At 40.2% G+C, this 24,592-nt stretch overlaps 1 protein-coding gene across 1 annotated transcript; it reads right to left on the reverse strand.

Moving 5' to 3' along the window:
* Positions 1–913: 913 nt before the first annotated feature.
* TMEM165 (transmembrane protein 165) lies at positions 914–24,592 on the reverse strand. The gene is made up of 6 exons (XM_014850174.3): positions 23,820–24,592; positions 13,472–13,697; positions 7,771–7,946; positions 7,074–7,256; positions 2,624–2,729; positions 914–1,747 (listed from the first exon to the last, which is right to left on the reverse strand). Exons 1-6 carry the CDS (start codon positions 24,444–24,446, stop codon positions 1,671–1,673), a joined length of 1,395 nt encoding a protein of 464 aa, XP_014705660.3. The 5' UTR covers positions 24,447–24,592; the 3' UTR covers positions 914–1,670.

The following is a 24,592-nucleotide window of genomic DNA, read 5'->3' on the forward strand; positions in this document are numbered from 1 at the left end:
ACGTAATTCCTTGCTTGTTCTGTTTACAGTAATCTAAGGCAGTGTTAGGGGTATCTAACTGCAGAGAATGATAGTGTAATCTGGGGATTTAACCTGGAATTTCTATGGAGTGCTTTATCTTCATTCATGAACATTGTGTTTTTTCTACCCTGTAATATACACTTCTTATGGTAGTTAGAGAACTCCTTAAAAGTTTCCAAAAACAACTTTTCATCAGTATGTGCTACTGCTACTTTTAAACTGATAACCCCTTTTAGATCTCTTCACAATAGTGGTTAGCTGTCTTTCCCCAGCAGAGTTGCTACTGCAGAAGCATTCTGCTGCATTGACAGTGCTGGGTGATTAACTAGATTCTTTCATAATCTCTTCAAATTACAAATTACTGTACGTTGTGAACCTTTCTAGTAGCTCAGTAAACCTCACTTGCCGTGTGTCTCACAAGGAACATGGGAGTTTCTATAGAACTGTCCTTTGGGCTAAAGAGGCCACTAATGGCAGTATTACTGCATGTGGTAAGAGAACACATCAGGCTGGGAGAAAGCAGTTATGCTGCTTGCATGGAATATAATTAGCAGTCAAGTTAGAATATACTTAAATAACAGTGATTACTGAAGGTGCTGTGATAAAACGAGGTAGCCTTGCCATAACCAATGATTACAGGCTCTAGAATTAAACTGTCTGGTTTGACTCCCTGCTCTCCCACATTACCTTGGACGAATTAACTTTTTTCTTTAAACCTTGTATTAGTATCTGCCACCTTATAGAACTGTGTGAGGGTTGAGTAAGACAGTGTTTTAGAATAATGCTTGGCTCCTGTTTTTGCTTCAGCTTTAGAAACTGCTCTGTAAGTATTTAATACTACCTTGATAAATGGGATAGCTGTGATCCTGTATAACACACAAGGGAAAACAAGCACTGGTCATACCACTTTTATTTATACTTTATCTGTTACATTGTTTATTCAATATAGAAAAAATATGAATACACTCACAGTATTCTCTTTTAATTTGGTAATTCCCCATTGTCAAATATTGACTGTTTTTATATTGGGTTTCCTACCCAATTAAAAAAAAAACAGGAAGAATGGACCTGGCAAACAATTCTTGTCATGTTACCGATATAACAGTAATACATTTCTCTTGCTCTTTTTCTTTTTTTAAACAAAGAACCTAATTTTAAAAAAGACTTCTGATTAACCTACTACTTAGTGGCTTAGGGAAACGTTTTAAAAGACAGAAATTATTTCATTCTTCTCCTAGGAAAAATTTTAAGGTAAACATCTTAAAATGTATCAGTGATCCAGGAGAAAATTTATATTCCTTATAAAGGGGTCAGTGCTGAAAGAAAATCAAGTGGTAGACCCCACTGCACAATGGTTCTGTATATACCCCCCTTAAAAAAGCCAAAAAACCCTCAAAAACAGAGACCATATTAACATAATTATGCTGAAGAAAAGAAAAATTCACACTTAGACATCAGGTTTCTTTTAAAAATCCATGTTGCAAATAGAATCAATGATTATTTCTTTTGGACATACTTTCCTTAAATGGGTCAAACTTGCAAATCAGTGCTACAAAATACAGTATTTTCCATCACTTTTAGTTATAATGTACACTATGTACATAAAGACAAGAGTTACCTATCTTAAATACAAATGAACAAACAGCTTGTTAAAAACCAGAATCGGGACTTATAAATAGTGCCGAAAATGCAAATGCCAAAAATACGACGCCTCCTATGATTGTCACTGTAAGAGAAGAGAAAAAGTTAAATAAGGCAAAATTCCTCTATGAGGGAGCCAAGACATTGCCCATTATTTTTCCAATCTAGTAAACTAACTAAAAAACAAATTAGAAACAGTCAAACCCCATTTCCACAGCAAAGAACACTTAACATGCCTGACTCTGAACAGGAAGGGTAAGTTTCTTCTCCAGAACGGTTTTGAAAAATAACAAAATTATATTGAGACAGTGCTGACAGGCAATAATAGAACTATAACTCATCTTAAAACTCAGTTATTAAAAAGAATGTTCAACAATTCCTGGCTATTTTTATTCCATTTTTAGGACCTACCAGCCACATAGGAAATTTCCAGGAGAATCAGTAAATAATATGGTCACCACCTAAGATTCCCAATCTTGTAAGACATATTTTTAAGGCCAAAGCATTATCATCTTTCCACATGATGATGTTTATACTAAAATATGTTGACAAAAAGCTACTATAAATCCAGTAATACTTTTAGATGAATTTGTATTTTACTAACATCTACACATGTGAAAACAGCCTGTTTGCAATAGTAGGGGCAATACATTGAACCTGTCAGAGATTATCATTACAAAGACCAAGTCTTCAGAAGTAAAGACTTCATTAAAACAAACAGTATTTTCTTTGTACAGTCATGTGTGGCTTAACGACGGGGATATGTTCTGAGAAATGCATCATTCCGCGATTTCATCGCTGTGTGAACAGCAGAGTGCACTTAGACGAACCTAGATGGCACAGTCTACTACACACCTAGGCCATATGGGACTAATCTTACGGGACCACTGTTATAAAAGCGGTCTGTCATTGAGCAAAATGTCATTATGCAGTGCATAACTGAAAAGAATAAACAACTTACCAGTTCTGACAGAGATTTTTTGTGCTATCATTCTTCCTCCAATTACTGCCAAACCGGTGCATAAGCAGTGTCCCACTGTTCCACCCACTGCCACCCCATAGGGGTCCTGGAAACAAGTGTAACTAACATTAATTTAAAACCAAGGTTGAAACTGCTACCTGAGAAATAACTATTAAGTACTGAAAATGAAGGTCAACAACAACAAAAAAGCATAAAATAGTTCTAAAAATTCAGGTGTATAATTTATGAAAAGTGTAATAGCTGCTTGAAGGAATTTGTCCCAGTTATACCTAGGACTAGAGACAAAAGTAGGGAAAAAAAATGTGTAAGATCAAAATAACCCTAATTCAGCCTTTCAGCAGTTGTTAAACTTAATTCACAGGCAATATTTAGCTCTTAGGTGACAAGTGCTAAGGAGACTTACCCTAGACATCTTTCCCTCAGGCAGTATTTGATGCTGTGAGGAAACTAAGAAAGCCTTTAGCGTATAGTCTGACTGTAACTTCCCCAAAACAGAGACCTGGCCTTCTTTATTCTCCACTGTGTCCTCAGTGCTTTAGCTCTGCGCCAGGAACATAGTATTCATTCAGTAAACACTTATTACCCAGAGCAAACTGGAAGCACTCAGATTGGGAAAACAGTGAAAGTTTGCGAGATAGCCCTGAAGAACGAGCGGGAGGATTTGACTTTGTTTTGTGGAGGAGAGAATACACTAGTAGATGACAACAGGCCAGCAGTAAGAGAAAACTGCGGAGTACTTTAGCAATTCTAGAGAGAAGTCCATCAGAGTAGGAGGGGGCCGGGTCATAAAGGACCCTGTAAGCTTAATGGAGAGTTTATAGACTTTTAGGCACTGGTTGGTTTTTAGCTGGGGAGTGACAGAACAGATTTATACCTTAAAAGTCTAGCATAGAGAATGAACTGGAGGAGAGGAAACAAGACTGAAGGCAAGGTGACCAATCAGGAGGCTACTGCAATAGCCCTGGTAAGGAACAATGTTGGCCTGGATTGGCGAGGGAGACTGTGGACAGAGAAAAGCGGATGCATTTGAGAGAATCTGAGGCATAACTGATATACCATAGTGATAAGTGAATGATAGTTGTTAGGAAAGAGAAAAGTCAGGCATGACACCAAGTTTCTCACCCATAATTCTCTGGATGCATTATGATAATACCAGTGTGATTACAAAGGTAGAGGAAGCACTGGAGAAAGAGTTCATGGATGCCGACAGGAGTTAAAAGTGGAGAAGTTCAAGAATCAGTTGAGTTCAATGGTGAATCAGCTACAGGACTGAATACAATAACCCTGGGAGAGAAGGCAGGAGGATGCTGACAACACAATCTCAAGGAAAGCAACACTGAAGGAATGACAGAGAAAGCAGAGCCCAAAGGAGACTGGAAAGGTGGCCAGGCAATTAGCTTCCCAAGATGACCTCAGCAGGACCTGTCAGGGGCTGCAGTGAACTCAAAGTACCTCAGCAACATCACCAGTGAGGTCAGAAACTAGAGTTCAATGGGTCTAGTCAGCAAGGAAATAGAGCCAACTCCTGTTCCCATCACAGCCAAGCCCTCTGAGACTGGGGAAAGGGAAGGGAGAGGGCTGTATTTGGAAGAAAGCTAGAACTGAGGAAGGGGTAAAACATTTTTACATGAGAAAAACTTGTGCATGCTAAAATACTCACAAAATTGGGCTGGCAGAAAGACAAAGATTTACCCTACCAGTGGGGGCCTTGGGAGCTGGAATCCAGAATACAGGAGGGAAAGGACTGCCACCGTGATGGGTGGGAATGAAGAAAAGATGACTTCTGCTTCTCTCTGTGAAGTAGGAGGTGAGGCTGTTCGCTGTAGAGTGGGCAGTGTATGTGTATGGGGACAGTCTGAAACATCTACTGTGAAGAACAGAAGAGTGGGACTACATTTCCCAAATTCCGTTTGTGTATTGTAACGTCTAAAACTGGTATCCAGAAGATGGTTTCATTCTATTTGAAAGTGATACTTGAAAAATCACTGGATTAAATAGTTCCTTTCATGCAGGATTCCTCAGAGTCTTTGTTATTTTGTATACTCAATCTACAAAACAAACCAGGATATATTATTTGACCCTGGAACCTTTCCCCCCAACTTTTTTTTTTTTTTTGCTTAGTACCCATGAACATCTCAAGGGACACTAGGATTCTGTGAAATCCAATGTGGGAACAATCAGTTATGCTGGAAACAGAAATGAAGTTCAGACTAAAATGGACTGAACTAGACTTACTGCATGGTTTATACAAAAAAATTACCAAAATAAAATTAGGAATATTAAGGGAACAGAGACAGATAACCACATTTCTGCCCTTGAGCACCTCATTACACATCCCCAAGGTGCTGGTAGTGTGGAAGGTGGCTGACACTGAGTGCTCACTGGTCAGGGACCTACAGGCATCATCTTGTTTCATCCATAGAACCACCCACGAAGCAGGTCGCAGGGAGGTGCTGCAGTAATGTGGCCACGCAGAAAGAGACTCCGACCCAGGCAGCAGGTGCCATGCTGCTGGAATGCAGGGGACCCAGCTAGTGCACACAGACAGGGAGTCCTGAGCCTGTCACCAGTCACTCTGCCATTCAGATGATAGCATTAAGAAAAATGCAATGATTCTGCCATCATGGTAGCAATGGGCAGAACCGCCACCACCACAAAATGGTTGGTCACTTTCAAGTCCCAATTCTGGCAATCTAAGCCAAAAAAGGGGGCTAGAATTCAAGAAAAATACAGCGCAAAGTCATTAAAGTGACAATTTTAAAGAAAGTTTACTTTAAAATTATGGTAATCCAATGAAAAATCGAGTTCCATTTTTTTCCAAATTACAGCATTCTTGAGGCCTGACAAAACAGCCCTGCCCCGAGTATCTTAGCTCTGGCCTTCAACTCTCGATTCCTGTTTTAAACTGAAGCCTATCTTAAGGAACTTGTTCTTTTACAGTACGTATTTCCTAGGAGTTAAAAACAAATTCAGATGAAGCCTGTTCTCTAAACCCTACCATCTGATAAAAACAATGTAAGTTAGTAGATATAAAAACAGATAAGAAATAGTATTAGTTAAGATCAACAAGAGCCTGAAAAGTAGCAGAACCATTCTATTCCACAACCATCTCCTCCATAAATCTTAATAAATCTGTGTGAATAATTACAGACACCTCATGTAAAACTTTACTAATCTCCTCAAAAGAAATAAAGATTTGGGGCCAGCCTGTGCTATAGTGGTTAAGTTGATGTGCTCAGCTTTCAGCCCAGGGTTCACAGTTTCAGATCCTGGGTGTGGACCTCGCAGTGTTCATCAAGCCACACTGTGGTGGCATCCCACATAAAATAGCGGAAGACTGGCACAGATATTAGCTCAGGGACAATATTCCTCAGGCAAAAAGAGGAAGACTGACAACAGATGTTAGGGCAGGGCCAATCTTCCTTACAAAAAAAAAAAAAAAGGTTAAAATTTTTTTAAAAACAGGTACTTTTATGTAAGAGGTATTTGAAAACTATGAACAAAATATAGAAAAGGTTAGAAGGCAGATTGCCTTGGCTCTAGTCCTTGCCCCTGCTACCGACTAGCTGATGTCCTCAGAAAAGTCACCCAATCTCTCTGGGCCTCAGTTCTTTATCTGTAGAGCAAAGGCTAGAATGAATGAGATGATCTGAGGTCTCTTCGCCTTAACATCGTAGGCCTTAGTTCTGGGGTTAAGACTTAAATTTTCCAACTAACCTATGCAACAGTCCATTGTTTCTTTAGCACAAGGAACAGAAAAACCCAAAGATAACCACTTTAAGGCTTTAGATATTTATTGCCAAACTGGCCTTCAATGATAATATACCAATTTAAATTCTCAGCAAGTATACAAAGGAAAGTTCTGAGAAGAAAAGAAAACCAAGCCAAGACAACTGCCCCAGCATCATTTCAGCAAAACCGAAGTTCCAGAAGAAGGGTCAAAAGAGAGCAATTAAGTTTGAACACAAGAATACCATCTGAGTGACTGTAGAAACTGGGAGAAGGTCAAATTTAAGGAGCAGCAGGATTATTAGATCTACAACAGTTTAGCATATGAAATAATCCCTTGGCCCACCTTGACTGTGTCTAGTGTCCTCTGGGACAAAGTAACATTAGTTATGCTGAGTTAACACAGAAGCAGTTGGGGGCCAGCATGGTGGTGCAGCAGTCACGTTTGCATGTTCTGCTTTGGCACCCCGGGGTTAGCCAGTTCGGATCCCGGGTGTGGACCTACACACTGCTTGGCAAGCCATGCTGTGGCAGGCATCCCACATATAAAGGAGAGGAAGATGGGCACGGATGTTAGCTCAGGGCCAGTCTTCCTCAGCAAAAAGAGGAGGATTGGTGGGAGATGTTAGCTCAGGGCTAATATTCCTCAAAAAAAAAAAAAAAAAAATACAGAAGCAGTCATCTCTCAAGTACCACTCACCTCTCTTGCCGCCAAAACAATTGTAGTTAGTTGAGAGCGATCACCCCATTCTGCCAAGAATGTTAATGTAAGAGCCTGAACAAAGATAGGTGAAATGAAATGCAGCCATTTTTTCTGAGGTATTGTTGTGCTTGTACCCGTTTCAACGTCTCCTGGTCCATTTAAGAGCTTGGTTCGTTGAAACTAAATTAAAAAAAAAAAAAGAAATCCCAGGAAGCAAATCAAAATAGCACAATATTACTAATCTTTAAGTAATATGCTCCAAGAAACTAAAGTTATGTGACCTCAGACTTCTCTTTTGACCCACTGGACATAGCAACAAATGCTATATTCTCAATTCTACCATTCCACCCTAGTAAATCAAACAATATATACTGATCACTTGCTATCCTAGATGCTATGGGAAGAAATATGTAAAATTATAAACTACAGTTTCCATGTTCTTAAGATCAACGTAATTAAGGAATCTGATTACATGTGTTCAGTATTTAGCCCCACATCCTTTCTACCACATTTACACTAACCCAGAGAGTCATATCACAGCCAGGTGCAGGAATGGAAACTAAGCAAAATAAGCTATTTTTGTGTAGCCTACACATATCACACAGATATGATGACCACTAAAAAACCTCTGGATAGTGTTTATTTTTAGTTGAATGCCTCTTTGGTCCACGTATTTAACAGTGCTATGACTTACTTCTTCATCTTTTTTCTTTAATTCTGCTTGAACTTCTTCCAGTTCCTCTTGACCTTCATCTGGACTCATCTTTAAACCTTCCCGAAGCATTCTAATGCCAAAAATGGCAAATAATGCAGTTGAAACATAGTATGTATACACCCTGGGGATGACTGTGGTGGCATAGCCAAACAAAACTGGAAGAAAATGCAACAATGTAGCTGGTTAACTAGCATGCATCACAACCAACCAAAGGAACAGTTAACTTCAGAAATCATAATTTATCACTGTTTTAAAGGAAAAATGGTTCATATGAGAAGTTAATCTACTATGTAATAACCCTAAATAATGCCACTTCTTTCCCTCCACCAATACTGAGCCCTTAGGTCTAGCCAATGACTTAACATAGTTTATCAAGAAATCAATGGCCCAGTTGAAGATGGCGCATGTTCCATAAGGCCCTCTCATGAGATAATGAACTCCTCTCCAGACACGCTCAGCCAGGGGCTGGGCTGCCACATGTCCTGCAGGCATACTACTTTAGGGAGAAGTGTGAACTCTCATGCCCTCCAAGGACCCTGAAATCTTAGAACCTGGAAGCTACACCATTTTCCTAGGTAAACGATATTTCTTCATCACAAACCTTTAAATTACAAACTTCTATAGTGAAGAATCATGACTAGATTCTCACGTGGCACAATTCAAACTCTGCTCCTTTATAACTATTTAAGTATACCTTATGAACGAAAACTAATAATTCCGTAATATATATTAAAATAACATTTACAACAGACTTACTTATTTAGTACCATTCTTTTCCTATCATTAAGGAAAGAGGACAATTATATAAGCTATACAAAAAACTATACCTGGAACTACATCAAGAACCCAAATCCTAACTGTGAAACACATTTAGCTCAGTAATATCAGTTCAATAATTAAAATTGAAAACCTATGGCAGGGCCAGAGGATATTTCCATGAATGTAATAAATGCAATTACTCTTTACTTCACAAGCTCTTTTTATAAATGGGTACAACACTTACAAATTTACCTGAACATCAAATGTATAACCACATTGGTAAACTACTCCCTACTTTGTTATATTACAAAATTGAAAAGATTTTAAAATCATGTTTAGAAATGTACCAAACCTATGCTTATGTGCGCATCTATATTTCCATTACATATGTGTGTATATTTGTGTATATGTGTCTATGCGTGTGCGATACAGACGTATTTTCTAGCTCTGTCCACTGAAAAGGCCAAGAAGCAAAGACATCTCAGTAACAATGAGCCAACTTTACACCCATATCTGGGTTTCTAATACCATTCCCCACTAAAGTCTCCTTCAGAGAAATGATTAACTCCAGGACTGGGCAGAGTAGGTACAAGATGAACTTGTATTATCTTGTTATAACTAGAAAGGAAGGAAGGACAAAAACCAACAATGGGAGCATGTCACAAGGACACAGGAGCCAGCTTGGAGGGGCTCCCAGCCACCAAATCTGGGACAATTTAAGCAACAATGTAGTTAACTAATTAATTATAAACCACTGAAAAAAGGAATTCATGAGTTTATACTGATAATAAACAGACAAACCAATAGGAAAGGAAGGAGAGCTCTTTCTTAAGAGTAGTATGCCGGGGCTCACTGGTAAATGTGGATGGGGCACTAGAGTTAGAAAGCCAGCATTTTGCAAGCATCAAAGTTTACATCATGTGAGAGGCATCAACTGATGCTACACTATGGGAAACAGGTATTTGTATTGTCTTAAAGTATCTCCCTAAAGATGGCATATTAGTTGCCAGGGAAGAGAAAAAGACAGTATACAAGAGAAATCTCGACCAGGTGATCAAAACTAACATCATCAGTGAAGGACAAATGGACATCATGTGCTTCCAGATGTGGTATCTTAGAACAACAAACATCACCACCTATGCAGTGTTCTAGTCAAAAATGCATAATCTCAAGCTAATCGTGAGGAAACATCAGACAAATACAAAATGAGGAACAGTGCATTAAATGGGGGAGAGCTGTATTCTTAAAAAATGTTAATATTGTAAAACATATAAGAAAAGGCTGTGGAAACATTTCAGATTAAAAGACTATATGGATGGCAGATTAAAGTAATGAATCTATTATGTATATAAAGATATATATTATGTGTATATGTACACATATCTACAGATATATAAATCGGGTACATGTTCACATACATATCTAAATAAATGTGTGCACATACACATAATTTTATCTAGATATAGATAAATGGATAGGTCACAAATGCTAAAGCAAATAGGTAAAATGTTAACAACAGGTGAACCTGGATAAAAGGTATATAGGTATTCTTTGTACTACTTTATTTTTGTAAATTTGTAAATTTAAAATATTCTGCATAAAGTTTTAAAAATTTAAAAATGAAATGTAGCAAACCTTTTTAAATCTCCTAAACTTAGTTTTCCTTTTATCTTCAGATAATCTAAAAAATTGTTACTACTTACTGACACTTATAATTCCACCTTTTTTGCCTTGACAGCTCCTTAGAGAGCAAAAAAGTACTTGGCATAACTTTTTCTCCCCCTGGTTATTGTCCCTTTATTTCCTCCTTCCTCGGAAACCTGTCCTCAGACACTCAAGCACGTTTGCCCTGGGAACAAGAGGTTATTTTCTCTTTAAGCAAGTGCTTTGCATCCAGTCAGAATGGAGCTACAAATGTACGGGTCCCTCCACACCCTGGCAATGCTGAAGTTCCAAGAAAAATATCTCGAGTGAAGATATAGATTTGGGAATCACTGACTTACAGGTAACTAAACTGAGAACACTCGGCACAAGAACGTTAGCGTGAAGGGAAAAAAATGGGCCAAGGATAAAGTTGTGGGGAATATCAATACTTATGGTACAAAAATTTTTTTTAGCGAGATAGAAATATAACGAGAAGCACATGGTATCATAGAAGCCAAAAGCATGAAAAGGCAGGAATGCCTGTGAGTGTGGTCTAAGGGGCTCATTAAAATCAAAACTGAACTCTGTAGTAAGAAAAGCTGATTACTGAAGCCTTTACAACAGTGTTAGAAGCAGAAATCAGGGTGCAAGAAGATAAGGAGTGAAATGGGAGGAAGGCCTTGAGAAGGAGAGAGAACAGTAGTAATAATAAAATCCTGAAGTAGGCATGATATCATCCCTGTCGTCAGATGGCAGAGGCTAGGTCAATCCCCAGCGAAGTGAGGGCCCGAGCCTGGATCCACCCCAGGCAGCCTCCCTAGCTCGCTTAGCCCTCTGCGAAGTATAAAAGAGACAGGAGGTGCGCAGGAGCAATTTAGAAACTAGGACTGACATCCCCCAGGGGTACACAAAGACTTTACAAGGGGACACGGATTAATAGTTTGTGAAAGAATCGATTTCCAGAAGTTCAGCTTTCATGTGTACTCTTTCCTAAAACTCATCTGCCTGAAAACATGCTGGTAGTCAAAGGAGTCATGGGTGTTTCTCCTTTCTCACACCTTTCTTCACAGTTGCCCTCTGCCCACTTTACAAAGAAGCCTTTTACCCAGCTTCCTATGTGCATTTCCCCAAGTATGGAGGTGCCAAAAAGGGGGTGTGAAACACTGGTGTCCTAAACCAAGGCATCATAAACCAAAGATAGAGCTTTGGGCCTTCCCTGTCTTAATACAAGTTTCGGATAAGGTCATGGCATTAGAAATAAGGGCATTATGGGCCCTGGAAAGAATGGTCATGGTTTTAGAAATAGGGTATTTTGGCCTTGGTAGGAATGATTTTCACTTAGAAATTATGCCTCTTTCATCCAGCCAACGAGTGTAAACAAATGCATTTTCCCTAAGGCAGAGTCTTGTTATAGCAAAGCAAAGAGAGCATGAGACAGAAACACCAAAGCCCTACAGTGTCCGATTTCCCCCAAGCGGCCCACTCAAGGCTGAATTCCATGCCTAATCCATCCACCCATCCTTTCACAATTAGAATTCTAAGGTGGATAGTTGTAATGGGGATGTATATGATGTTTATTTAAATTAAAAAACCAAGTCAAATGATTTCTAACAGAAAATAAGGCTGACTTAGATGATTTTCCATGAACTTACTAGAACTGCCATGGCAATTAGGGAATGTGGTAAACATGTTCCATAAATTGAATGACCTAAAGCTGCAGTCCCAAGGTTCCAGAAAAATATTATTTAAAACATGTGATATAATTTTTAAAATGAAATCCTTTCTTGGCAAAAGTACTCTGAAATTAACAGTATTTCAATTTTCTCAATCACTTCTGAATATATCCAGTTAAACAAGTTAGTTCTAAGTAACAGACTAACATGCATAAGAATAGTCATTTGATAAATTTCAGAAAAACTTATTTTGGTATACCTGATAGTTCCAATCCTCTGCTTTCAACAAAATCAACAGAAGACCTTATTAAGCTGTCAGCTGGTAAATCGTTAAAAATCCTTTTTGATGACAGACCAGGGTGTGATTTTTAGCATATAACCCAGTAATTCAATGACCTGAATGTCATGCCTATAACAAAATTCCTTCCTATCTACTTATTTAGATGAATAAGATTTCTCAGCCCTTAAATCTACTTAAAAAAAAAAAAGGATCAGTATTGATTCTAATTTTTTTTTTTTTTTTTTTTGAGGAAGACTAGCCCTGAGCTAACATCTGCCAATCCTCCTCTTTCTGCTGAGGAAGACTGGCCCTGAGTTAACATCCGTGCCCTTCTTCCTCTACTCTTCTTCCTCTACTTTATATGTGGGACGCCTGCCACAACATGGCTTGACAAGCAGTGCGTAGGTCCGCACCCAGGATCCAAACCAGCGAACCCTGGGCCACCAAAGCGGAACATGTGAACTTAACCGCTGTACCACTGGGCCGGCCCCCAGTATTGATTCTAAACCTTGCTTCACTCTAGCAATAAGTATCATGCATGGTCATATAAACTAATTTGAATAGTTCTATCATGTCATTAAGAGATGCATTTCTAGTTTAAAAATGTTTATTTAAATTTGTGATATATTTTGTTTTGATCAACTGAGTATTAATAACTATAACTCAGTCCATAAAAAATGTTAACATTTAGAGACGTAACAAAGGAAATATTCAGCATCTTTTAAAATTCAATTTATATGCATATTTTTGCTCAAGATAAATATGACAGTGTGATCCACAAAAGATTTTCAAGCAAAAACTTATAGAGTAAAATTCTATGAGGAAAGTAAATGAAAATAAGAATTAAAGGAGAAAAAAGAACAATGTAAATCCCAAATGTTAAAGAAGAGTTTGTTCACTTTTTTTAAAGGAATGATGGTTATAGTGGGTATCAAATTGCTAATGATATTTGGATTTCACTGGGTATATTTTAAAATATACTTAAAAAAATACTTTTACACAATATGCCTATTTCTAATATGTCAGATATAAATAAGCTTATCTGAACAGAAAAGAAAAAAGCAAGGATATACACAACAAAAGCAAGGATTAAAAAACTAGTGAATAAATGAGTATGTATCTTGACTGAATAGCTGAAAATTTAATTTTATAAGTGCAATATGGTTTTTAGGAGTTTACGTACTGAAACTGTTTTCTATTTACTAACTCCTGGAATGTGCACCACATTCCAACATAACTAGCTGAATGATTCAGTGACTCAATGCCACACACCATGCTTTCTCCTTAGGTCAATAAACTCATTAGGAAGAAAAAGCACACTCACCTGATAAGCAAGTCATTAGGCCCAAGGCAAGCATAGCACCAGCCATCACTGTCAAACGGTTATAACGCATTGCCATGATAGCTGCTATAAAAAATGTCTTATCACCCAGCTCAGATACAATGATAACTGATATGGCAGCAACAAACGCATGGATGAATCCCAAATTAGTTTGGGCAGCTGGATCTTCTTTATTGGTATGAACTGGGGCAGCTGGTGTAAAACCTTTCTGAAATAAAAAAACATAAATATCAGCTATTTTTTGAAAAGCATCATTACTTAATAGTCTCTTATTTTGTATGTGAATTAAGATCGTTTTCCTGTCTTAGTCATTAGATTTATTTACTGTTAATCACTTTGAAAGCCATTAGTAACGACAGCAACCTCTAAGCTGAGATTTAGTTCTTAGCTACGTGTTATTCAAATTTTTATTCATAACTTGGGTAGAAGACCAACATATGTTTATCAAACATTTAAATAACAGGAAGCTGAAAGAAATCATTAACACTTTAGAGGACCAAGTAGGATCCAGAAAGTGCTCAAGAGGCTAGAGCAGGAGTTGGCTCTAGCAAAGATGAGGCCTAATATAGTTGGATATATGGATGGTCCTACAGTAAGTCTAAAAATATCCTAGGCAGTAATGGGGCCTAATAAAAAAGACAAACTACAGACTTGGTTAGCATTAAGGTCATTTTAAGTTAGAAAGGTGACAAAGCTCCAAAAAGGCCGCCCTTTCCATAAGTCCCGTGCTGGCTCCGAGGCACCACATTTTAAGAAGGCACTGCCCTCTGAAGCTCACCTCAGACAGGAGAGACTCGAAAACCAGGGATGGCACCCTGCTGAGGCCAAGTCCAGCTAAGAAGGTTGTTTACATTTTTAAGGGCTTACAGAAAATAAAGAGGGAGGGAGGAAAAGAAAATTCTGCAACAGAGACCTTAAGTAGCTTGTAAATATAAGGCCAAACCTAAAAGTATTATCCGGCCATTACAAAAAAACGTCTGCCAACTTAGGCTCTAAGTCAATCACTGAGGGACCAGGAAGGGCTGGATGCCTACGTTCCAATAACCGAGAAAGTCTATATGTGAGGCTGTATGGTCCCCAGAGGTAGAACTACAAAGTTACAGGTGGCAGGCTTTCGCTTAACACAGAGCAAAGACGGCTACGCTGAGAGCAGCTGAAGCTGAAATGGACCACCAGAGGAGGGAGACTCCTCCACTGCAGAGTTCCGAGACGGGAACCGCCGCTGACGGGAAACCTGCTTTACCAGCGGTCCTCAACCAGAGCAATTTTGTCTCCCAGGTGTCTTCTGGCAATGTCCAGAGACATTTTTGGTTGTCACAACTGAAGGGGAACCAGTATACTGGCATCTAGTGGGTAGAGGCCAGAGATGCAGCTGTGGTCAGGACATAACGCACAGGACAGCCTCCCAGACACACATAACAATTATCTAATCCAAAATGTCAATACTTCCCAGTGTGAGAAACCCTGGACTAGATAAATCACTTCTAAAGGTCTCTTCTAATCCTATAGCCTATCTTTAATTAATTTTTAAAGCCTATCTCCAGAAACCTAAGAGATAAAAAAGAAAAAGAAACCCAAGAACGTATGTGATTTTTGACAGGGTAAAAATCCCCAGCCAGAGAATATTCTATATTCCTATAAGAATAAGATCCTAAATTCTTAGTGTGCATGTCATTCCTTAAAACACGACATAATCTTGACTCCCAAATTCCACGGTAAAGATCAGATAAATTTAAGCATTAGTCAGACTAGACCTCTGAGCTAAAAATTGGGGAAATTTAGTATTTTAGGTAACATTGGGTGTCAGGGCTAAATCAAAGGGCAGCTTGGAAGCGAGCTCTGGATCAAGCAGGTACCCTCTGAAGGGGCTCCAGCTCTCTCTCCATCACCACATTAGTTCAGCTGTGCTGAGGCTCCCGTAAAAATGAGCTTCCTTTCTCCTCCAATACCCTATCAACATTAAGCATCATAAAAAACCTAAGCATTTTCATTTGGCTTTCCCTAATGCAACATTTTCCTCTTGGATATCCCTTTCGTATGAAGAAATCTCACTGTAAAATATTTAGGATATGAAATCCAAGAAATTTTTTAGGAATAAATATACACCATTTACAACCAATTAGCTCCAAGCTCAAACAAAAAATATTTACTTTTAAAAACAAACAATACAAATCAAAACTACATATACATGTGGTTTTATAATACCCAGCCATAAAACCTTGGCTACAATACTTAGCCTCTCTGTTCCTCTGTGAAATGAAGAGGATAAAATAAAACTTATATAAATAAATGTAAATAAAATGAAAACTTGCCTTACAAGTACAACAAAACAAAACAAAACATGTTCTTAAAATCTTTCTATATATAAAAAACAAGAAAAACCAACTTATAGCTTTTGCTATATATTGAGCTGGTCCCGGATAGCCAAAATCATAGTGTTAAACCACCACCAACCATAGTGATAAGAATTTCAAACAAAAGGATCAAGGTAATATGAAGATAGATGATTTTTAAAACTTAAAATGTTAATAAATAGGGTCAGAAAATGATCAGTTACCATTCATTCATTTGCTGTCAATCAAACACCTAAGTGCTTACTGTGTGCAAGGATCACCTCCTTTTTCTAAGTCACCTGCAGAGTGACATAATGTTTAACACGTTGGCTCTAGAATCAGACTGCCGGGGTTCACAGTTACTGCATGAGCTTGGGCCAGTCAGTGTACCTCCTTGTGACTCAAGTTCCATCTGTAAGATGAGGGGTACCTACAGCTCATAGGGCTGTTGTGAGGATTACATGAGTTAACATACATAAAGCCCTCAGGTGGTGCCTAGTACACAGTAAGTGCTCAAAGTTAGTTATTGTAGCACACTGCAACATAACCAGTTTAATCTTCCTAAAACTAATTCCATCACTTCACATCACTGTCTAAGAAACTACAATGGCCTTCTTATGCCTAGAACATAAAATGCAAGTACTTAATTCTGGTAACCATCCAACACCTCCCAACTAATCACATACCAGTCCTCCAAATGTGCCTTATACTCCGTACTCAAGGATGGGCCAGAGCAGCACTGTCCAAAAAAATCATGCAAGCCACATATTGTAATTCTTATTTGTCTGGTAGCCACATTTAAAAAAGTAAAAACAGATAAAATTATTTTTAATAATATTTTGTTTAACCAAATATATCCAAAATACTACTCTAGGAATATTTTTTAAGTTACTAATGAGATATTTAACATTCTTTTTTCCATTCCAAGTCTTTAAACTCCAGTGTGTTTCCACTCACCACACACATCTCATGCGCATCTCAGTTTGGACCAGCCACATCTCAAGGGCTCAGGAATCACCACATGGCTCATGGCTATAGTACTGGGCAGGGCCGCTCAAGAGCATGGCAAGTTTCTGGTAACCACAGCCTTCAATCAATCAGTCCTACTTCGCTTCCTACCCTCTTTTCATTATCCCCCTATTCATCTAGATTCCTCAAGATTCAACTTACAGAGAAGCTCTTGAGCAAGACCTACCCCAACAACTCCAGCCCCCAATGATCCTGCTCCCATTAAATAAAACTGAATGCATACTGTGGGCAATGAGTTTTGTCAGGTATGTGACTGAAACAAAGTTTAAGACAGGAACGCTTAAGGAGTTAATCTTTTGTATAAACATAATGTTATCATTTGTAATAACAAAGAAAGACAAAATAACTAAATGTCCGTCAATAGGGAACTGATTAACCAAATGGTAGCTTTACTTACTGCAATATTATTATGGGGTAACAAGTTAAGAGTAGCCCCATAATACTAATATGTGCTAATGTATATTAGTACATATAAAACATAAAACATTCTGTTTTATATGTACTAACAAAGAAAAATTGCTAAGATACTTTGAAGTTGAAAAATTTATGTATTACGTATGTAGTCATTAGATGTATATGTGTGTTGGCGGGGGGAGTTAGGTAGGTAGATAAAGTCTACACACAGTTGTTAATGCACACCAAATCTCAGGAAACAGTTTATAGTGGGTGTTTCCAGAGAAGGAACCAGATGACCAGAACAGGGGCCAGCAAACTTTTTTTAAAGGGCCAAATATTTAACCTCATGGGTCATAAAGTCTCTTTGGTAACTACCCAACTCTGATGCTGTGGCTTGAGATCAGCCATAGATAATACTTAAATGAAGGGGCATGGCTCTGTTCCAATAAAACTTTATTTTAAAAACAGGCAGTCAGTGGTAAACTGCAGTTTGCTCACCCCTGAACTAGAATACAAGAGGAGGAGGAGACGTATTTTTCACTCTACACTCTTCTGTACCTTTTGGATTTTTTACCGTGCACATGATTATAGACACCTGTTGTGTACCACTTGCAAAATCTCTTGACCCAGTCTGTTACTCCAGCTATGGAGGACCAATTCCTTACAGTCTGTAACTGGCTATAGGTCCAACCAGAAAGCAAGTGCTCTGCCCTTACTCATTCACTACCCAGAAGTATGGAGGAGTTAACTCCTGCAGGACAACCTTGGACCAATGGGGAAAGTTAGTTCAGAGGTTCATTTCATAAGGCTCCTTGAAAGTCTCAGTGGGATTCAGCACTACTCACTCATGGAGCGGCTAACTTGAAGATGCACTGGTGTACATGCAATACCTACTTCCCTGGACTAACAGTTTAAAAGTATACAGGCATGTTCTGAGAACAGAGTAAACCAGATGAATGGTTAGGGTAAGGTGAGAAAGATAAATTGGGCCTAGACGGAAAATCCTGTATGTTTATGGACCAGCTTAGATGCAAGAGAGAAGCCTTAAAAGTTTTCGAGTAGAAGACACGAACATGATTAAGGCACTGTGACTAACAGATCAGGGCGGAAAGCAGAGAATACCAGTCACTGGACCAATTAATTAGGAGGTCAGCTGCACAAGACCAATGTTGAAGATAAAACAGATAAGGAAAAAATTCTGCACATGATAGAAAGGAAAAATCAACATAACTTTAAAAAGCGGGGAGAATCAAAGATGATGCCAAGGTTTTCTGCCTAGCTGACTAGGAGAAATATTCGTATTCCTACAAGGTATGTGGCAAAGAGGAATAAAAATAAGGGTTTGGTTTCAGTTGTGTTCAATTTGAGGTGATAAAAAGCATTTCAAATGAAGGTTTCCAAGAGATCATCAGAAATGAGACACCTGAGTTTAGGCCAGCACAGCCTCAAGGTATGTGTCTGGTTGCTGGCAGCCTAACCTTATCAGCTAGAGCTTTGCAAGTAGAGGAGATTTCCAAGGAAAAAGGCAGAGATGAAGGTGAAAAAATGAGCCCTAGAGAATGTCTATATTTAGGGAAGTGGGAGGAGGGGGGAATAAAAGAGGAAACAAAACTGTCTTCAATATTTAGAGAGCTGGGCAGGCGAGCATCACAGATGATCGATCAAGTTAGGGACAATCACCTTTCACCAAGCTATTAACGAGATGCCAGCTACTTCCATATACCTTGTTTTATTTGACACTCAAAAACCTTAAGAGCTGTTATCCCAACTTCACACGAGAGGAAAAACTGAGGACCAACAGGGTTAAATAATTTTCCCAAGTTCATACAGCCAAGATGGGGTAGGACGCCTTAAAGGTGTGGAGAGTTAAGACTTTCAAATGAGAACTGAAAAAGACCCCTGAATTTAGCAATAAGGCAGGATCAAAAATGGAATTTCAATAAAAAGGGGCTAAAGCCAGATAATGGAAGACTAAGGCAAAGTGGAAAAGCAGCTAATTACCTGGTTAGAAATTTGGTTTACAAAACTGAAGAGAAACTAATGTAGTCAAGTACAGTTAAATTAATGGCCTTTTTTTCCCTTTGCCCAAATAGGAGAAACCTGTGAGCATGTGTAAGCAGACAGAAAGGAACCAATTTTGAAAAGGGGAGAATAAAGACACAGGAAGGAAAGCACCGGAGGTCAGAGAACAGGCACAAGGACAGAGAAGAGGGATGGAGGGCATGACGGCTTTGTCCAATACCTGAAGAAAGGCAGAGGTACGGGCAGAGAAGCAAGTATCCATATGTGTACAGGAGGGTCAGAGGCAGTAACTACAATTCCAATTTTGGTATCCCACTGTTCAGTTACACAGTGCTATACCATATTAAGTAATGAAATAGTGTTCTCCTTGGTACAAATACCACTATTTCAGTATTTTAATTTGGGACTGAAACCCAAATTACTTAGCTTGGGTCTGAAACAAGTTATTTACATCTTGAGAGCAGGGTCAACAACTTATAATTTAAAAAAAAAATTGCCGAGTAAAACTCTTCTTTACTCAATGCTAAAATTAGTTCCAAATTGAAAAATTGTGGGGGAAAAAAGTACCCCCGTTTAGAAAGTATTCTTTTATGCTTTCATGATCTTCAAGTGAAGGAAGAAAAAAACAATCAACAATGAAAAAATAGTTCCTATTCTAGTTCTAGAGTTCAAATGAGCACATGTAACTGGATGGACATTGATACAGGTACCTGCATCGGAATCTCCATCTACACAGGATGAAACTAGAAGATGAAGATGCTTTCTTTGAAACAAAATCTACAGCCTGTTACCAAGAAAAAGACTGATGTCCCTGCAAAAAAAAAAAAACAAAAACAAAGTTGCTCAACAAAAGTTATCACACAAGAGGGGAGATGATTCGAAGCTAAAGGAATCGGAGGAAAACTGGCTCCGAACTATGTCCTCACCATTACTTTATTGCATGAAATCAGAAGAATCTTTTCAGAAGTTGGTAAAACGTGCACAAAAATACGTGCAACTTAAACAATGACACCAAGGATAAACCTGGTTTTAAAAGACTGCATTAAAATAAAAGATAAAATGATATTTTATTATAAATTTTCATTATTATGTCTTTTTATCTATGGGTAGTTTAGTTTGTTGTACTTTAAATAATATTTTTTTATTAATGTTATTTGCTAATTCGTATTAAAATAGATATTTAACAATTACATTTTTATAAATACATTTTTATTTAATGAATGTTTAACGTTATTTTTATGAATGTTATTTTGTGTTGTATTTATAAATTTTGACATTTGAAATGTCTTAAATCTATTTAGTTTCACTTTTTTTTTTAATGAATTACTTTGATGGTAGAATATCAACAAATTCAGTCACATAATGATCATTTCACTCTGACAAAGCAATCAAGAGTGAGACAAGAGTCCTCACACCTGACGGCCTCAAGCTTAGCTGTAAAGAAGCTAGAATGGGGAGTCTGCACTGGACAGGGCAGGACTGCAACTTAATGAAAATGGAAACAAGTTTAAAATATTGTGTGGAGGGCCTTCTCACAGTTGAAAGACATTAAATAAAAGAAATGCCAAGAAACAGTAAAGCAGAAATACAATAACAAGAATTTGTACGGGAGCAGGTAATAGGCTTCTGTGGCTTTATCGACAGTGTTATGCAAGCCGAGCAGTTCTTCTGTGGACTTCCAGAATATGCAGCAAATCATAAATTACCTTTATTACATCTATCTGATCTCCCCCAAATGAAGGGACTTCAGGCTTCTTGTATTACATACTCTGCCCAGGGAAGGAATAAGAAAAGAACCGAGTGAGTGGCTAGAAGCATAAACTGCATAAATGAAAGGATCCAAGTGATCAAAACTCTGAACTCCTCAACTTTTTTTTTGACCTGATTGTAGAGGAAAAAACATACTCAATGTAGAAAGCCCTATTAGAAGTTCAGTTATCTTGCTCCAAAGCACCCTCTAAGTAAGAAACAACTACATTTTTATAACACATCTTACACATGAATGCCTACCAATGAAGGAGAGATTTTTTTTCCCCCTCCACTTTCAGAAATCCACTTTCACATAATGGCACGAAAAGGAGAAGTTTAAATATCCTACCCTTTTAAAAGACCTACTGCATGTGGTTGCAAAGCAAAACACTTGAAAGTTTCAGATGCTCAGCAATGCTGAGCCCTTGCTTACAGGGCTATTAAATTGAACTCTGACCACATTTTACCTCCACCACGGACAAAAAAAGCAAATGATACTTATATATTACATAGTTTAGAAAACATACGAAAGGAAAATCTCGTCCAACATGCTGTAGTACTGTAGGTAGAGAAAAAAAATCACTTGAGCCATAACAAAAAGTTACATGAAAATATAATTAAAACAAGACAACTACATTCCACCACAATATGGAAGAAATTTGAATAAATTCCTACCTAAAAAGAACTACCAAGAATGTATCAAAATATTACAGTCAAAAATCCTACTATACTGTGCCTGCCCCTTCCCTCCACATGCCCAGTTTTAAAGACAAGGATCCTTAAGATCATTTAAATATGATCACTGAACACTGTTGCCTTTCTTTTACATGGCTAGATTTACCCTAGCTGTCTAAAGGGGCATAAATAGCCATATCTAGCACTATTTGTACACTCAAAATCACCACATGACTAAAACTCTGATGAAAGGCCTGGAAAGTTACATTCATAATCTCTTTCTCGCTCACTCACAAAGCTACTTAATCCAAAACAGTTAGTTTTAAAATAAACTTCTGATAATGATGACAGAAGAAGGCTAAATGATGAACACTAAAAGTAAATTTCATGAATCAGCATTTCAGTTAAATTTCAGAAGTGGAAATGGCTAGCAGAGTCACCTGAGCCCAGGAGGGACAAGGAAGAGAGAAACTGCTTTTAACCAGAGAATTTTAGGAAAATCTCCACAGAGAGGAGGTATCTGCTGGTTCCTGAAAGGTGGGACGGTTGGGACCAGTGGGCTTCAAGCTCACTGAGGCCCTTTTTTTAGGAAGGCCTTTTGTTAGAGAGACTAACAACAGAGCACATGGCACGTCTCCGGTTGGAAGATAGTAGTCCCCTCTTGTCCGCGGTTTCGCTTTCCGCGGTTTCAGTTACCCTCGGTCAACCGCGGTCCAAAAATATTAAATGGAAAATTCCAGCAATAAGCAACTCATACTGTTCGGCTGCACGCGGTTCTGAGAAGAGTGATGAAATCTTGCTCGGTGCCCCCCTGGACGACTGTCTCAGTATTGCAGTGCTTGCGTTCAAATAACTATTTTACTTAATAATGACCCCAAAGTGCAAGAGTAGTGATGCTGGCAATTCGGATATGCCAAAGGGAAGTTACTGCAGTTAATCTCTTACTGTGCCTAACTTATGAAATAAACTTTTACCACAGGTATGTATAGGAAAAAACACAGTATACACAGGGTTAGGAACTTTCCCCGGTTTCAGGCACCCACTGGGGGACTTGGAATGTATCCCCCAGGGTAAGGGTGGGGACTGCTGTACAGCGCACGAGCACGGGAGTGGTGGCTGACAAACCTGAAGGTTGACTGCAGCCACATCAGGAAGAAGCCAGACCAGGCTGCTGACGAGGCTGGACTGAAATCAGTATGCAGGGGAAACTAACGCAGGATTTCCGAGAAGTCAAACAGAATTCACTGTTCAGGAAGATTAGTCGGGTGGCCACAGGCTGAATGCAGCCTGGGGTGGGACTGCGGGGGTTGAGGGCCAAACCGACCCCTACTAGAAGAGGCTACAGAGGGCCTGAACTCTGATTGGAAAAGAGGAGAAAGGCAGGACTGGTAGAGGGAAGAAGTCTGAAAATGCTGCGGAGATTCTGAATCCAAGCGCCTAAGTGATTCTATTAACATAAGCTAAGACGTTATTAATATGTTTAGTGAAGGCCAAAGAAGAGGGTTCTAGTTCACTTAAAAATTTAGTTTCGGCATCGCATACCGCTGCGGCACTCTGGACTGACTGTCAAGGATGGAGAATTCCTCTGCCTTCCTAAGTGCTGCTTCCCACAAGCCAGGACACGTCCTTAAAAAGTGAGAGTCACGCTTCATAATCCATACACATTTGGCAAAAAGCACAGGTCGTGCACAGCTGAAGGTGGGTAAGCAGTTTGGGATAAGCTGTTTCCACAGTGAAATGGCCGATGTGATCATCCTCAGAGAATAGGAAAAGCCTCCCAGCCGCCCTCTGTGAAAAACTTTCTACCCGGGATGAGTATTTCCAGCTCTTGGATACATCAGATCAACAGGACGCCCGCGCGCGGCTCAGCGCATCCCCGTCCTCCCAAACTGAAGGGATCCAGCGGGCTCCCTGCTGCTCTCCCGTCCCCTCCCCCATAAGGAGCGGGCGAGGCCAGGCCTGACCGGGAAAAACCGCACTCCGCCGTCCTCCACCCCGGGGAGCGGGGCCGGGCTCCCCTCCCCCGCCCGCAGCTCCGGCCCGAGGGCCGCGCTCAGGGCGCCCGCGAGCCTGGTACCCGGCGCGCCGGCTCCGCAGCCTCGCCCGCCCCGGCGCGGCCCGCTCACCTCGGCCCGGGCTGGCTCGGGGCCCTGCCCGGCCGCGGGCTGCGGCTGCAGCTGCTGGGCAGGCGCCGGCGGCTCCTTGTTCCGGTGGCTAAGGTCTTCTTCGGGGACGGCCCGGACCCCCGCCGGGGCCCACAACAGCGGAAACAGCAGGAGCAGAAGCAGCCGGGGCGCAGATGCGCGGCCGCTGCCCCGGGCCGCCGCCATCCCGCCCGCCGCGACGGCCGCGCACGGACACTGCAGGAGGAAGTGCGGGCGACGGGAAGCCTCGAGCCCGGGCCGCCTCCGCGGCGCGTCCCTCACGCCTCGCCGCCGCCGCTTAGAGAGGAGCCGGCACCATGCGGGAGGGGCAGGGGCGGACGGGAGGCTCAGGCAGGCCGGCTTCCGCAGCCGCCGGCTCGGTCCTCCCTCTCTCCCGCGGCGGCCACACGGCTCTGCCAACTGTCTCAGGGCGGCCCAGCCCAATCCTCCGGACCCCGCCCCTGCCCGTGACGGCCTCCCATTGGCCCGACGTCCGCCTCGGCGTCGTGACGTCCGCGGGCAGGTTGAGGTGCGGCTCGCGCCCTCCTCCCATTGGACCTGGCACTCCCGGCCTGTGCTGGGCGCCACGTGACCGTCCTCTCCTCGCATCCTTCTGGCGCCCCACCCGGGACCCTCTTGTGGACCCTCTTCTGTTCTCTCTCTGCCCGCGGTCCCGGGACCGCACGGCTCTTTACTTCTACTCCCTCCTGAGTCTTCTGCCCTAATATCTATGCCGGCCTTTCGCTTCTCTTCGC

The sequence above is a fragment of the Equus asinus genome, chromosome 3 (assembly GCF_041296235.1).
Source record: "Equus asinus isolate D_3611 breed Donkey chromosome 3, EquAss-T2T_v2, whole genome shotgun sequence".
In the NCBI taxonomy this organism is placed as follows: domain Eukaryota; kingdom Metazoa; phylum Chordata; class Mammalia; order Perissodactyla; family Equidae; genus Equus; species Equus asinus.

Bases quoted from the DNA above. Each gene is read 5' to 3' on its own strand.
- TMEM165 (XM_014850174.3), bottom strand. From the start codon at position 24,446: ATGCGAGGAGAGGACGGTCACGTGGCGCCCAGCACAGGCCGGGAGTGC. The intron at 13,698-23,819 runs GTGAGCGGGCCG...TTTTTATTTCAG, and splicing joins CCGAGCCAGCCCGGGCCGAG to AAAGGTTTTACACCAGCTGC. The intron at 1,748-2,623 runs GTAAGTTGTTTA...CTTCTCTTACAG, and splicing joins AAAAATCTCTGTCAGAACTG to TGACAATCATAGGAGGCGTC.